Consider the following 15,747-nt stretch of genomic DNA (forward strand, 5'->3'; position numbering starts at 1 on the left):
GCTCATGTCACAGCCTGCCAGGATTTAAACAGGTTATTTCAGTCTCTGTAGCAGGGCATTGGGTTGCATCACACAGTTGGTGGGTTAGGGTTTAAAAAAAAAAAAAAGGTAAAAAATGTACAAAGGTATCTTCTTTATGAATGTAGGAAGAAAATACATATACACCTTTGATATACGCACAATACATTTTCCTAGACAAAAAATAATTTAAAACCATACATTTGACAGGATAATGCTACAGTTAAGGATTTTGAAAATAAACCTAAACAAAAGCCGCAGACATTTACACCACAGCGTACTGAGACCTATGACAATTAGTTATTAGTTGGTTTACTCTTTCAGTGTTATTAAGTGCCGTCATAAAGTAAAAAAACACCAAATCCTCTAAAATGAATGTCAGACCAAAGAATTTTCCCATCAGTGGACAAATGCAAACATTTGATTCCCGGATTGACACTCTGTTCAACTTCTGCAATGAGTCTTATTTTTGTGTTCAGAGGTGGAGAGAGGAGAAAAGCTTCCTGGGAATCGAAGAGTCTACAAGTTTTCCTGTGAGGGCGTGTGGTGGAGTTTCATTCCTGAAGGGAGCACTGTTCTCTTTGTCCACCACCAGACCTCCATAACACTTTCTACACACCGCCTGATACTTGTCAGCTCCACCGATCACTTCCAGCTGTAACAGAGAAACAATAGTTAGAAGAACTTGATGGAAGAAATGGGGACTAAACTAGTTTCACTCAATCCGTTTAAAAGGGATGTTCAGATTTCTTGGATGAGGTACTTATCCATAGTAAGTGTATAAACTACAGTAGATAAACTGCTGTGGAAGGGGCAGCAGCTGAACGCATTTTAAACACCAAAAGAATATATATATATATAAAATAAATAAATCTATATCAGTCTAAGTGTTCGCTTTATTTAAAATATTCTCACCACTTTGCCTTGCCATACAGCCCTGTTTAAGTTCACATGGGGGCGGACTGAAGCCATTATCTAAGCTCTCCTCAAAGCCACCAGACTCCTTTGACAAAAACAGTAATGTCCCCTGTCAGTTAGTGCGAACGCGTCTGGGACGGAGAATATCCTGTTTTGTGTGCTGCATGTGTGCAAGAGACTCTCCGGACCTGATTCTGCCGACATTGTCCGGAGTTCATATGTGAAAACAGTTTAACTGATCGAGGCAGCGGTCGACCAACAACTGTTGTCTGGTGGCTTTGATGAGAGTACAGACCTTTAGTTCTCCCCGTGTGAACTTAAACAGGGCTGTCTGACAGCATGATGGTGAGAATATGCTAAATAAAGCGTACACTTTTTAGGTGGTTAAAATACATTCAGCTGCTGCCCGTGTGGGCCCACAGACGTACATTTCTTAGTTTCTGTGCCTGTACTCCTGCCTGCTTCTCCAAACTGGCTGTGTGATATGGACACAACATTCCAATTATTTTCAGTGTTATTTCAGTAAAAACATTGTTAGAAGTCAGAAATGTTCTCCATTTCTGGATTTCTAGTGAAATAAATACATATGCAAGTATTTAAACAGAATACCATTACAGCATATATAGAGACAAACCAAAACAGGTATGGTATTGCCAGACCCCCCCCCCCCAAAAAAAAATTTGTTCTGAAGCACTTTATGGTTAACATATTGAAGACTTTTCTTAGGCCTCACCTCCTGCTCTGCTCCTATCCTCTTGGTGTAGGCAGCTTCTTTGTAACACTGCATGCAGACAGCGTGGAGCTTCACTACGCTCTCCGCTAGAGGGACGAGGTTCAGGATGTTTCCAAATGGCTAAAGTGCACAAAACAGGAGAAAAGCAGTAAATACCTCTGAGCGGATGGAGGTATAATTACATTACAAGGACAGAACAGACACACTATATTGAGGAATAATGAGCACATTGAACAATCTGCATGAGCAGCACTTTAACGGTTCAGTTCTTCCTGAAGAATGTGTTTGTCTTGGACATTTTGTTGTGTCTATAGACACAGAGGAGCTCTATCTGCCCCTGCAGCATCCACACAGAGCCTGTTTGTCAGTATCACAAATACTCACATTTCTCTGGAAGGTTCCATCCAAAGCAGCTACGATGACGGTCTTCCCTAAATTTGCCATCTCTTCACAAAACTCCACTACGTCTGGGAACTACAATAAGACAAATGAAGTGCATATTTAGTTAGTGGTTTATGCAGAGTAAGACATCCTGGTCTCTATGGAGGTGCGTAGTAAGTAGGTTCGAGCAAAGAAGAGAAAAATATACAGCTTCACTTACAAACTGTCCTTCATCGATTCCAATGACACAGGCTTGTAACGCCAGAGGCCGAATATCTTCCAGACAGTTGGCTGGTACAGCTTCCATCGTGTTTCTAAAAGAGGGACAGGATGAATGGAAAAGAAAGAAAGGAAGGAAATGGGTTGCCAACGATGTTTAAAATGTATCTGTTGAATAAATACTTTGCAAATCACTTCCTGCTTTATTCAGAGGCCCAACTAAAACAAATTACCAAAAGGAAAATATACATCGTACTCACTTGTCGTGTGTGGCCATGCCTTTTTCAGAATAACGTGTGTCTTTGGCATATTTGACCACCAAGCAGTTGTACTGGGCTATCTGGAAGCGACGCACTCGTCGCATCAGTTCAGTGCTGCAGATGAAATAACAATAATGTAGTTAACGTCAGTGAAAACCATCTGTATATGAAAATACAATAGTTAGTTATGTGACTGTGCCTCTCTAACACCAATTCCACACATCTTTCTGTACTTAAGTACAATTTGGACATTCTTGTACTTTACCATTTTGTGCTTCTTTACACTTCTACTCCACTGCACCTCAAAGAGAAACATTGTACTTTTTACGGCACTACATTTATTGGATAGTTTCAGTCGAGAGTTACTGTGTAGATTAATAAAATCTAAATCAACAGCTTAAACAGCCCAGCAGCAGTACATAAAGAAGCTGACCTAAGCCCCGCCTTTAACAGCTACAACATTAGTGATGCTTGAATATTATATTAATCATTATAATACAAAAATATAATAAATATGATTCTGAAATTGGCAGTTCTGCAAAATGGGCACTTTTTCTTTAATATACTTTCAGTATATTATTAGTACTTTTACTTGTAACAAAGTACTTCTACGCTGTGGTATTACTACTTTTACAGAAATAAAAGCTGAATATTGTTTAGTATACTGTGCAACATAAGTGAGAAGCGGTCCTTTATTGGTATCTACAGTATGCTGCAGCTGTGCGAACAATGGAGGATATTTGGCGGGACGGTGAAGTCTGGGCGGAATATTGTTTTAACATTTACTTCAAACAGCGAATTATGAACAACAGATAGCTACACATGCGTGCAGGGACGTGCTGTTTTTATGTTTGTGAACGAAAAACTCACCTTTTGCCTGAAAACATGGGTCCAAAGATAACCTGCGAAAACAACAGCGGAGGGGTAAGTCGGTACCGTTACAGTGTGACACTGATTTACATAGACACCTGACTAAAGATGCCAACACTGTCCTGTCAGTCTGAGTTAATGTAGGTAATGTAATTAGTTCAGACTGAGACAATAACGAGCAGCACATACGAACCTGGATCTGTCCCCGTGCTTTCCTCGGTGAGTTGGGCAGAACTCTGGGGAAATCCACACAGTCCATGTTCGCTTATTCACTTCTTCACCCGCTAACTGACAACAAGAAACGGACACTAACGTGAACTAGATAAATAATATTTATATTACTGATTCAATCTCACAGAAATAGATATAGTCCCGAAACAAAAATGTTGAATCTGGCGCGCGGGACCACTGTCAGCTGCTTTATCTCATATTCAACCAATGGACGTAGAGTCACGTGCAACTTTGAACCAATCAGCTTCCAAGGAGAGGCGACGCCTCTGCTGACCAATCACAGCACAGGACGTCATGACGTATAAAAACAACATATTGTTTTTCTAATCATTAATTTAAAATGCAGTACATTGCATGCAGTCCAGTTAAACAAGTGAATCCATTTTTATTACAAGCTAGCATGTGGACACATAAGACAGACGTAAGATTTACATAAAAGGTGAAGCAACAAACAAAACAAACAAACAAAAAACAACTAAAAAACAAAAGGGAAATCACAAATTGATATTAGAAGTGTTTCTTTGAAGCCTTGCATTAAAACACCACAGATAATGGTGATCATGTCAAAGATCATGTCAAAGTGGGGTTTTGTTTTTTGTACTGATATTTATTATTACATCTGATATTCTACAATAGTTTTTTTTTTTAAAGAAATAAGATTATATAGCCTAACTTTCAATTCTTTTTTTGGAATTAATTGTCTTAATGTTTACTCTTTCTTCTTGTCTATGTCTGCCACATATATATAATTTTTTTTTGGTATGATGCCCAACTGTTCTACAGTTGTTTGTGTCACTTGATGTTTGTGAGAATATGCAAATAAAGTCGTGGAGAAATACCCTGATATGTTTAAACTACAGTCAGTCAGTAACAAATGGTAGGATGTGACCTTGCATCCTGTAGACACAGTTTATACTGCTATTAATTCACAATACATATACAGATTAACATAATTGCATACTGTTTCTACATGAATGTGGGATGTTACAATGTTAAAGTGCCACATTCACGGGTAATGCTTTCTTTTTGTTTGCAGAGGTATAAATGTCAACATCCGTAAGAAAAAAAGAATCAAAACAATCTCTGAACAAAGTGCCAAGAGTAATGCATGTATAGTTTAATTCAATAAAGTTTGGAATTACAGTCAAAATGCATAGTCTAGTGCATAAATAACCACACAACTGAAGAAAATGAGCACATATAATTGAATAATAATGTACAAACAAAGCCATGCCTGTGTAGTTTTGCATCAGGCTGCCCTTTGGCTCCCTGCAGCCCCTGCAGCCGCTGCAGCGCTGCTCACATCGATCAGACTCGTTACCTCAGAGCAAAGTTCCCTCCTGCCGCTGCTGCTCACATGTGCCTGGCTTTATCGGCCAACGGACTTTCGGCGACTCCAGCCACCTCCTGAGACAAAACAATGCGCTGGACTGAAATGAAGAAAGATGTAAGAACTTCTTTGAGTGCTATTTCCTTGTTTTGCTTCCCTCTGCTAGCACACTGCGGTCAAGTGAAGCACACGACGGCTCACTTGAAATGTCCGTGTGGAGATATGATCTTATATTATCACCTTATATTAAAGGACGCTATAAATATAAAATAGCAATCTTCTATAGTTCCTGGTATAGCAGCCGATAAGTGGAGTGAAGCCCTCTCCGGAGCAGAGGGAGGGCGCTGCTGACCAGCTTTACCTCCGTCGGCGGCTCGCCCTGGTCCGGTGTGTCGGTGCTTCATGGCCGCGCCGCTGACAGCAGTCTCTCTCTCTCTCTCTCCCTGACATATGTGTGACAGGAGCTGGAGAGGCAGTATTCACCCAGCCGGTGGTCGCACAGGATGTCTGCAGACGACGTGATCAAGGCTCACGTGAAGGCTTTAAAGGAAGGTCGGTCTGTTTTGAAGCTAAGATGCAACAAACGCACAGAAATCCGGTTGAGCCGAATGAGCAGCAGGCGACTGTAGCAGCGAGGAATACAGGTGCTTTACCAACTGGGGATCCGTGTCGAAGATCTGCAGCCCGAAAAGGATACAGCAGGGTTTAACGAAAGACAGATTTCCACTTGTAAAACGCATTTTAACTAAATATGTTTAGGCTAAAAAGGCGATACACGTTACATATTGGTGACTGTTTGTGAATTATTTCTAGAACAACTTCATCTTTGCGCGGTGTAGACGTTTAAATACTGCTTCTTCTGTATATGCCACTCAAGACGACCTAAATGGGACATTCATTGAATTCTTGTGAACATAATTTGCCAGATTTTGTAGCAAGGGCTGAGATGGCCAGAGCTGAGAATAAGATTAGATCATCCTTCATTGTTCCCACAGTGGGGATATTTTCACAAGATAGTGCAAATCACAAAAGCATCAATAACAGATTCAAAATATGAAATATACAAAATATAATAATAGTCAATGTACACAGTAAAAAAAACAATTAACAGTTTAAAATAGCTGTAAACTGTAAAAAAGGTAAAGTGACAGTAAAATCACGGGCTAAATAAATTAATTAATAACAATTCAATTCAATTCAAATTCAAAAAACTTTATTTATCCCCGGGGGGCAATTCAGGGCACACAGAGCAGCAAATAACGACAATTATGCAATTATACAAAAACATTTTGACCTAACACAAGAATAAAGTGTAAGAGAAGAGTAAGTGTCAGGATGTGAGTGTGTTAGTACAGGTAGAATAAGTGTCAGGATGTTAGTGTGTTAGTACAGGTAGAATAAGTGTCAGGATGTTAGTGTGTTAGTACAGGTAGAATAAGTGTCAGGATGTTAGTGTGTTAGTACAGGTAGAATAAGTGTCAGGATGTTAGTGTGTTAGTACAGGTAGAATAAGTGTCAGGATGTTAGTGTGTTAGTACAGGTTAGAATAAGTGTCAGGATGTTAGTGTGTTAGTACAGGTAGAATAAGTGTCAGGATGTTAGTGTGTTAGTACAGGTTAGAATAAGTGTCAGGATGTTAGTGTGTTAGTACAGGTAGAATAAGTGTCAGGATGTTAGTGTGTTAGTACAGGTAGAATAAGTGTCAGGATGTTAGTGTGTTAGTACAGGTAGAATAAGTGTCAGGATGTTAGTGTGTTAGTACAGGTAGAATAAGTGTCAGGATGTTAGTGTGTTAGTACAGGTTAGAATAAGTGTCAGGATGTTAGTGTGTTAGTACAGGTTAGAATAAGTGTCAGGATGTTAGTGTGTTAGTACAGGTAGAATAAGTGTCAGGATGTTAGTGTGTTAGTACAGGTAGAATGAGTGTCAGGATGTTAGTGTGTTAGTACAGGTAGAATAAGTGTCAGGATGTTAGTGTGTTAGTACAGGTAGAATAAGTGTCAGGATGTTAGTGTGTTAGTACAGGTAGAATAAGTGTCAGGATGTTAGTGTGTTAGTACAGGTAGAATAAGTGTCAGGATGTTAGTGTGTTAGTACAGGTAGAATAAGTGTCAGGATGTTAGTGTGTTAGTACAGGTAGAATAAGTGTCAGGATGTTAGTGTGTTAGTATAGGTAGAATGAGTGTCAGGATGTTAGTGTGTTAGTACAGGTTAGAATAAGTGTCAGGATGTTAGTGTGTTAGTACAGGTTAGAATAAGTGTCAGGATGTTAGTGTGTTAGTACAGGTTAGAATAAGTGTCAGGATGTTAGTGTGTTAGTACAGGTAGAATAAGTGTCAGGATGTTAGTGTGTTACTACAGGTAGAATAAGTGTCAGGATGTTAGTGTGTTAGTACAGGTAGAATAAGTGTCAGGATGTTAGTGTGTTAGTACAGGTAGAATAAGTGTCAGGATGTTAGTGTGTTAGTACAGGTTAGAATAAGTGTCAGGATGTTAGTGTGTTAGTACAGGTAGAATAAGTGTCAGGATGTTAGTGTGTTAGTACAGGTAGAATAAGTGTCAGGATGTTAGTGTGTTAGTACAGGTTAGAATAAGTGTCAGGATGTTAGTGTGTTAGTACAGGTAGAATAAGTGTCAGGATGTTAGTGTGTTAGTACAGGTAGAATAAGTGTCAGGATGTTAGTGTGTTAGTACAGGTAGAATAAGTGTCAGGATGTTAGTGTGTTAGTACAGGTTAGAATAAGTGTCAGGATGTTAGTGTGTTAGTACAGGTAGAATAATTGTCAGGATGTTAGTGTGTTAGTACAGGTAGAGTAAGTGTCAGGATGTTAGTGTGTTAGTACAGGTAGAGTAAGTGTCAGGATGTTAGTGTGTTAGTACAGGTTAGAATAAGTGTCAGGATGTTAGTGTGTTAGTACAGGTTAGAATAAGTGTCAGGATGTTAGTGTGTTAGTACAGGTAGAATAAGTGTCAGGATGTTAGTGTGTTAGTACAGGTTAGAATAAGTGTCAGGATGTTAGTGTGTTAGTACAGGTAGAATAAGTGTCAGGATGTTAGTGTGTTAGTACAGGTTAGAATAAGTGTCAGGATGTTAGTGTGTTAGTACAGGTAGAGTAAGTGTCAGGATGTTAGTGTGTTAGTACAGGTAGAATAAGTGTCAGGATGTTAGTGTGTTAGTACAGGTTAGAATAAGTGTCAGGATGTTAGTGTGTTAGTACAGGTAGAGTAAGTGTCAGGATGTTAGTGTGTTAGTACAGGTAGAATAAGTGTCAGGATGTTAGTGTGTTAGTACAGGTTAGAATAAGTGTCAGGATGTTGGTGTGTTAGTACAGGTAGAATAAGTGTCAGGATGTTAGTGTGTTAGTACAGGTAGAATAAGTGTCAGGATGTTAGTGTGTTAGTACAGGTTAGAACAAGTGTCAGGATGTTAGTGTGTTAGTACAGGTTAGAATAAGTGTCAGGATGTTAGTGTGTTAGTACAGGTAGAATAAGTGTCAGGATGTTAGTGTGTTAGTACAGGTAGAATAAGTGTCAGGATGTTAGTGTGTTAGTACAGGTTAGAATAAGTGTCAGGATGTTAGTGTGTTAGTACAGGTTAGAATAAGTGTCAGGATGTTAGTGTGTTAGTACAGGTAGAATAAGTGTCAGGATGTTAGTGTGTTAGTACAGGTAGAGTAAGTGTCAGGATGTTAGTGTGTTAGTACAGGTTAGAATAAGTGTCAGGATGTTAGTGTGTTAGTACAGGTAGAATAAGTGTCAGGATGTTAGTGTGTTAGTACAGGTAGAATAAGTGTCAGGATGTTAGTGTGTTAGTACAGGTTAGAATAAGTGTCAGGATGTTAGTGTGTTAGTACAGGTAGAATAAGTGTCAGGATGTTAGTGTGTTAGTACAGGTAGAGTAAGTGTCAGGATGTTAGTGTGTTAGTACAGGTAGAATAAGTGTCAGGATGTTAGTGTGTTAGTACAGGTTAGAACAAGTGTCAGGATGTTAGTGTGTTAGTACAGGTAGAATAAGTGTCAGGATGTTAGTGTGTTAGTACAGGTAGAATAAGTGTCAGGATGTTAGTGTGTTAGTACAGGTAGAATAAGTGTCAGGATGTTAGTGTGTTAGTACAGGTAGAATAAGTGTCAGGATGTTAGTGTGTTAGTACAGGTTAGAATAAGTGTCAGGATGTTAGTGTGTTAGTACAGGTAGAATAAGTGTCAGGATGTTAGTGTGTTAGTACAGGTTAGAATAAGTGTCAGGATGTTAGTGTGTTAGTACAGGTTAGAATAAGTGTCAGGATGTTAGTGTGTTAGTACAGGTAGAATAAGTGTCAGGATGTTAGTGTGTTAGTACAGGTTAGAATAAGTGTCAGGATGTTAGTGTGTTAGTACAGGTTAGAATAAGTGTCAGGATGTTAGTGTGTTAGTACAGGTAGAATAAGTGTCAGGATGTTAGTGTGTTAGTACAGGTAGAATAAGTGTCAGGATGTTAGTGTGTTAGTACAGGTTAGAATAAGTGTCAGGATGTTAGTGTGTTAGTACAGGTAGAATAAGTGTCAGGATGTTAGTGTGTTAGTACAGGTAGAATAAGTGTCAGGATGTTAGTGTGTTAGTACAGGTAGAATAAGTGTCAGGATGTTAGTGTGTTAGTACAGGTAGAGTAAGTGTCAGGATGTTAGTGTGTTAGTACAGGTAGAATAAGTGTCAGGATGTTAGTGTGTTAGTACAGGTTAGATACGGAGAACATCTTCGGCGTGAGATGTAGAAAGACATGCGTGTGTCAGATGTAAGCAGAAATGTGAACAGGTGTATAAGATATAAACACGCAGTAGACTGTTGAAACAGGTATGAACAGAACTGTAGTGCAGAAAAGATATAAGTGGACAGTGATAGGATTCAGATGAGATCAGACATGATACATGTGTGTAATGAGCAGACGTAAACAGAACTATAGTGCAGTAATAGAGTATAAATATAATATATAACTATAAGGTAAATAATAAAGTGATAGCATGCAATGTAACAAAGGTCCTCACCTTGGCTCAAATTGGGGATGTTGCTGTTTGTGACCCCCCCCCCCCCCCCCCCCAGACACACACACACACACACACACACACACACACACTAAACTAAATGGGGATGCCTTTGTCTAAACCATAGACTGTATAATGAATAATGTATTCAATCTATGGTCTAAACCAGTGAACTCAAAACCTAACACATCAAGAAACGCTTAAATCCAATATTGTTCACAATGATTTGCTGCATTGTCCATGATGAGCCAATACACTGCATACACACTCTGAAATATTAAAATGGATAGCTTTGAAGATATTGTTTCACTGTATATATTGTCACATTGTTTACTAGTGTCATGCTTTGATACCGCGCATGTCCAGGTACGGAACGTGCCCGTGGCCTGGCTCAAACGTTGCTAAACGTGCCGTACGGGGAGGGAGATGGTGAGAAACTGGACGTCTACATACCCAGCACCGACTCTCTGGGTACGGACACATGTATGACTGCCATGAAACCACCCCAGGGACAAGCTTTAAATATGCAGAAGCATAAATGATGTGTCAGGAATAACAGGCTTGTTTCCCTCTGTTTCAGATGTCCCCCTTGTTATTTACCTACATGGTGGATACTGGCAGTTTCTCAGGTACGGTGTTATGTTCTCTTCCGCAGCAAAGATTTAGATTTCTCGTTAAGTTTTTTTTTTCCATGTTGATGCTTTGTGCTCACACAGCAAGGAGGAGTCCGGATTCATGGCTGTTCCACTCGTTGATAAAGGTGTAGTGGTGGTTGCTGTTGGCTATGACATCGCCCCCAAAGGTAGAGTATTTTCATTTCTGACAAGGTTGTTTCTCAGAGGTAGGGGAGATTGTTTCATGAACTGGGAATGTCAGCCCTCTGCCTGTGCCCCCTTTCAGGCAACATGGACCTGATGGTGTCTCAAGTACGCAGGAGCGTTGTGTCTGTTGTTCAGCAGTATTCTCACATCAGGTACTGATCCATTGTTACCCTGCTTAAAGTTAATTCAACTTAATGCGTTACATTAAAATGCATTGTATAAACGTTCCCTCTGACCATGCTGATCTCTCCCTCAGTGGTCTGTACCTGTGTGGCCACTCTGCTGGGGCTCACCTGGCTGCGATGGTCCTCTCCACTGACTGGTCCCAGTACAGCATCACTCCTCAGATCAAAGGTAAGGTCCATGGGGTGAAACGGGACAAGTGACAACTGAAGAAGAGGATGCTCAGTGATTCAAGCTTGCTGTAATAGCTGATACAGTGTTGTCTTTGTTGCCGTTTCTCTAATTGTCTTATAGGTGCTTTCCTTGTCAGTGGCATATATGACCTCCTGCCCATCCTGTCCACCTACGTCAACGAGCCCTTGAAGATGACAGAGTACGTTCCTTACTGCAGTGCGCTGTGGAGACCTGATTGTGTCGACACAGAAACCTTTTAGCATAATAATGTTAACGTAACTGAAATTCCGCTGAAAGAGACTGATGACTTAAACAAGTTTATGATTGAGGAGTACAGTGAATGCAGTGATATATATTCTCCCATTGATAATAACCATTTACAATACATTCAAAATGGTTATTACATTGACATTTGCAGGTCAAATAATACCAAACAATGACGACACGAGAGACAATCGCTCATTCAAAACATTAATGGCGGCTCCTAAAGAGTTTAGCTTAGATGCTACTAGCATCCGTTCTGATCAGAACTGGAGAGTTTTACTTCATTCAAGGAAGAGAACGGCGCTCTTCTCCTGCTTTGATTTGACTTTGATAGACAGATGATTCATCCAATCACCTGCCAGGTATGCTCTGAAAGCCTGTTTCCCAAACAGTTTTCACTGAGGCCTTCTCGGATGGTTCTATGTAACAAACCAGGTCACAACTAAGAAAATCACTCCTAATGTATTGATATTTTTTTGGCATTTGGTGTTTCTTACAAAAACAGCTATGACATGTAAAATGTGTTCAGGATGGTACATTTTCAGCTCCTTTAATTTAAATGATAGCTTGACAAATCTAATTTCTTGAAGATTTGCACATCTAGATATTGGATCATGAACCAGATTAGTCATACATTTTTTATGTCTGGGCATGTAAATTAATGTGATGTAGAAAGCATTGTATGTGAGAGTGTCGTGATTGATTCTGAAGAGAAGAAATGTAAATGTACTTGTGTGTGCGTGTGTTTGTTCTGTGTGTGTGTGCGTGTGTGTGCTTGTGCGTGCGTGCATGTGTGTGTGTAATTGTCCTCTGCTGGTCCGTCTTGTCAGTATTTGACTCCTCTGTCCCTCGGGTGTCTCCTGTTGGCAGGGAGGTGGCGGTGAGGAATAGCCCCAGCAAGCTGGTCCCTCAGCTCAAACTCTCCTCCTCCAGCTGCCACATCATTGTAGCCGTCGCTGAGAACGACTCGCCGGAGTTTCGCAAGCAGTCGGAAGAATACTACAAAGTCAGTGCTGCTGATAGTAGTGCAGATAGACTATTTTGGTTAGAGTATGGATTATAGCATACAGTATAAAGGTGTCCTGTGGAGTTTACTTGTGACTTGTTTCTTTGTGTGTTACTGCCGCCAACTACTGTCAACCAGTGCAATAGCGTGGAACAGGTGGCAGGAATGTGCGTTGTCTGCATGTGCTTTCTTGATTACAATACAAACAAAATGGGAACCCACTCCTAAAACAATTGCTCCGTAGCACTCCCGCAGAGTTATTCCCGTCATTTTCCCATTCAACCCCACTCATGTAAACGGGGGGAACTTCATTAACCTGATTATTCCCTGAACCGGGGAAAGACCATTTTCAAGTTACTGCTGTACATGTAAACGCACTGACTGCTAGTGGTCAAAAACTCCTTGGGGTACTTTTAAAGTTGAGGCGATGAGAAGATTTTTTTTCATTTTTATTAATGGATTAGTAGTTTATAAAATGTCAACAAACAGTGGAAAATGTCCACGGTGATTTGATTGAAAAGTTAAATATTCAATCAAGAACACATTTTTGTCACTGGGACCTCTCGTCTGTTGGTAAAAACATTATTCTGCTGTTAAACGTTTTGCTATTGAAGTGTCAATACTTTTTAAAGATGTTCCGAACACCTCTGCAGTTTGAGACTTTTTCACAATTTAACAACCTGACAAATTAGATTTCAGCATGTTTTATTAAGATACATAAAGTTAGCATTTTTTAAACATTTGTGTGAATATATGTACTATTTCCCTCCCTCCGTTTTTCTGGCTTTAAAGACTTTGGAGGTGTCAGGACTTGATGTGACCATGGAGGACGTGGCAAACACGGACCACTTCAGTATCATTGAGCAGCTGGTGGATGGGGAGTATCATCTAACAAAGGTAAACATGCTCACAAAACAAAACAAAAACGTCATGATACTATTCTCCAAAATTTCCTCTTTCATTTCTTTATTTTTCTGATCAAAAGTTTACAGTATTAATGTAAAACTGTATTGGTCGTTTTTTGATCATTTGGCCTTACACATTCAGGAAACTGGAAACTGAATGATTCAGCTTCTGGGGGAAAGAGTAAGGTCATAGTCAACAGCAAACTGTTATTAATAATGAGTTGAGATTCAACCTTCTACTTTCAGTTGACTGAAATCATAGGCAGCCAAAACAAAAAGACAGAATGAACTAACAAAATACTGTGTTTACTCAAAGACACCTGCTGAGTGTAAGAACCAGGGGCGTTTGTGATGCATGCTTACTTGTTTTAATACTGTTGTCTGATCCATTTGCACATACCACTGAATGTTGCAATAAAACACTATATCTCGATCTCTACGGACAAGCTCGTTTTTTGTGAATTCATCTTTAAACGATCACGCTGCAACCTCAATGATTGAAAAATGACGGAGACGCAGAAGTGCAAAAACTGCAGTTCCTCGAGTGGCCCCAAAAGCGAGTCATTCCCATAGACCCCAGTGTTGAAGTGTAATTCCGGCGCAAAGTCATCCCATGGTCTTTTTTTGCACTTTCATACATCAAATAAGCCATTAAGACAGTTTTTTTTTGTGTAACAACTTTTTACGGAGAAATCCTGGAGAGACACCAACAGCCGGAAGTGGCTAACACTGATTAGCTCGGGGCAGTACGGTGAAGGCATTAAAACGTCTTTTTTAACCACTATTACTGCTCAAAATAACAGCAAACCTCTGTAGTAGCATGAGAAGAGTCCTTACACATAAAACGAAGCATCAACAATGTAGTTAGTGAAACCCAGAGTTTATTAAAAAAGTGTTTTGAAAGACTTACCAACTGGCCCCTGTACCAGCTCCTCTAGTAGTAAAGTCCATTCAAGTTGATTACCAAGCGCAATCCAAAAGGAAGGAACCCATTGATTGGTTCATTGATTGAACCCAAGATGGCCACACACACTGAGCTTCATTTTGGCTCTTCAGTAACCTATGGGTGATGTCACAGAGACTACATCCTATACACTACATATATGTGTAAAACCTGTAACTGTGCTGATAAAAGCAATAGTAGACTTAAACCACACAAAACTGCTAACTTCCAGAACGTCTGCTCCTTTTCATCAAACATCAAACTCAATTTTAGTAGTTTTCCACAAAATTCCTCTTACATTTATTAACTGAAGTATATTTCTATCAAAGTCTTTAAAGTGGTTTCATGGTTATGTTCGGCATAGGTGTTTCAATTCATTTCTTTCTCTGTAGCTTCTCTTGAAGATGATGGGGAAGAGCTGAGGCAGCGGTCTTTGATCCATCATCTAATATCAACGTACCTACATACTGTATCAACATACACCTCCGAACAGAGTCATTGTGCACCAATACTGATAACATGTGCATTATTTGAGGTTTGTACAATGGTAAATGTACAATTTCTATAATTTTGATTGATCAACAATGAGGTGGCATGGATTGTTTTGACTTTCTAGTTTACTGTATCATTAGTTTTACCTCTTTTGTTCACAGTAGTGTCAGAAAACACTATATATTTGCACTGGTTATTTGATCCTAATATAGTAGAGTAATATTAAAATGCACATATTTTTAAAGAACAAATGGGACAACATTGAAGTGATTCACATTGTTACTGCGCTCATTCTAGCATCTTAAATAATTGTTACACAAAGTATTCTATTGATCTTAACTGTAGATTATAAAGGGAAAAATACAAATAAACATTTATATTTGAACATTTCTGTAATGACAATTTTTTGTGTATGCATGTGTGTTGATGATGTTTGCTAGTGCTAGTGGCATGTCACATTGCTCCCTAATAAGATTAAATGCTGCATTGTGTCTTATTTTAGCATCAGTTCCACACCATGAACAGTTTTATGGTAATTTGATTAATGAAAGTTTATTAGGGAATTTTTACCACTAAAGTGCACTATTAAGCCAAGGCAGGTCCTGCATTATTCATGTTGTGTCCCTGTCTCAGAAGGTAGTTTTAAGACATTTTCTTTTAGTTGATACTGGGCTCACATGGCGCAATCTCGAATAAAGTTATTTTTATTCAAAAAATGATAAACTGACACAGAAAACCAAGGCCATCACAGTGTTGTATAATAAGGTGTCTGGGCAAGTTGATTTAGTTGTTTAAACTCAGTTGCTGATTTATTACAAAACTAATGAAGTCTTAATACAACAGCTATGCAATAATACCATCATGAGGTTATTTAAAGGTGTCCATTCAACTTTGCAGTAATTTGGGAGATTGTGTTGTTGTTTCTAAGGTGCTTGTTCCCTTTATTTATATTAGTGAGGGTATACTAGATGGCCTATAGAC

At 39.3% G+C, this 15,747-nt stretch overlaps 2 protein-coding genes across 3 annotated transcripts; one reads left to right on the forward strand and one right to left on the reverse strand.

The window, feature by feature from the left end:
• Window positions 1-93: 93 nt before the first annotated feature.
• Window positions 94-5,326, reverse strand: tk1 (thymidine kinase 1, soluble). 2 transcript variants are annotated; one of them, XM_083929538.1, is made up of 9 exons: window positions 5,201-5,326; window positions 4,952-5,060; window positions 3,593-3,687; window positions 3,400-3,431; window positions 2,530-2,643; window positions 2,271-2,364; window positions 2,054-2,143; window positions 1,670-1,789; window positions 94-673 (listed from the first exon to the last, which is right to left on the reverse strand). In XM_083929538.1, the coding sequence occupies exons 3-9, from the start codon at window positions 3,656-3,658 to the stop codon at window positions 494-496; spliced, it is 696 nt and encodes a 231-aa protein (XP_083785664.1). In that variant the 5' UTR covers window positions 3,659-3,687; window positions 4,952-5,060; window positions 5,201-5,326; the 3' UTR covers window positions 94-493. The 2 variants fall into 2 exon arrangements, with proteins under 2 accessions (XP_083785664.1, XP_083785665.1); XM_083929539.1 differs by lacking the exons at window positions 3,400-3,431; window positions 3,593-3,687; window positions 4,952-5,060; window positions 5,201-5,326 and adding an exon at window positions 2,795-2,822.
• Window positions 4,944-15,059, forward strand: afmid (arylformamidase). Its single transcript, XM_083929516.1, has 11 exons — window positions 4,944-5,077; window positions 5,422-5,512; window positions 10,345-10,449; window positions 10,559-10,607; window positions 10,695-10,780; window positions 10,879-10,951; window positions 11,056-11,153; window positions 11,277-11,355; window positions 12,291-12,426; window positions 13,219-13,323; window positions 14,667-15,059. The coding sequence occupies exons 1-11, from the start codon at window positions 5,051-5,053 to the stop codon at window positions 14,694-14,696; spliced, it is 879 nt and encodes a 292-aa protein (XP_083785642.1). The 5' UTR covers window positions 4,944-5,050; the 3' UTR covers window positions 14,697-15,059.
• The last annotated feature ends 688 nt before the right edge of the window (window positions 15,060-15,747 follow it).

Source organism: Echiichthys vipera (genome assembly GCF_963691815.1).
Source record: "Echiichthys vipera genome assembly, chromosome: 2".
In the NCBI taxonomy this organism is placed as follows: domain Eukaryota; kingdom Metazoa; phylum Chordata; class Actinopteri; order Perciformes; family Trachinidae; genus Echiichthys; species Echiichthys vipera.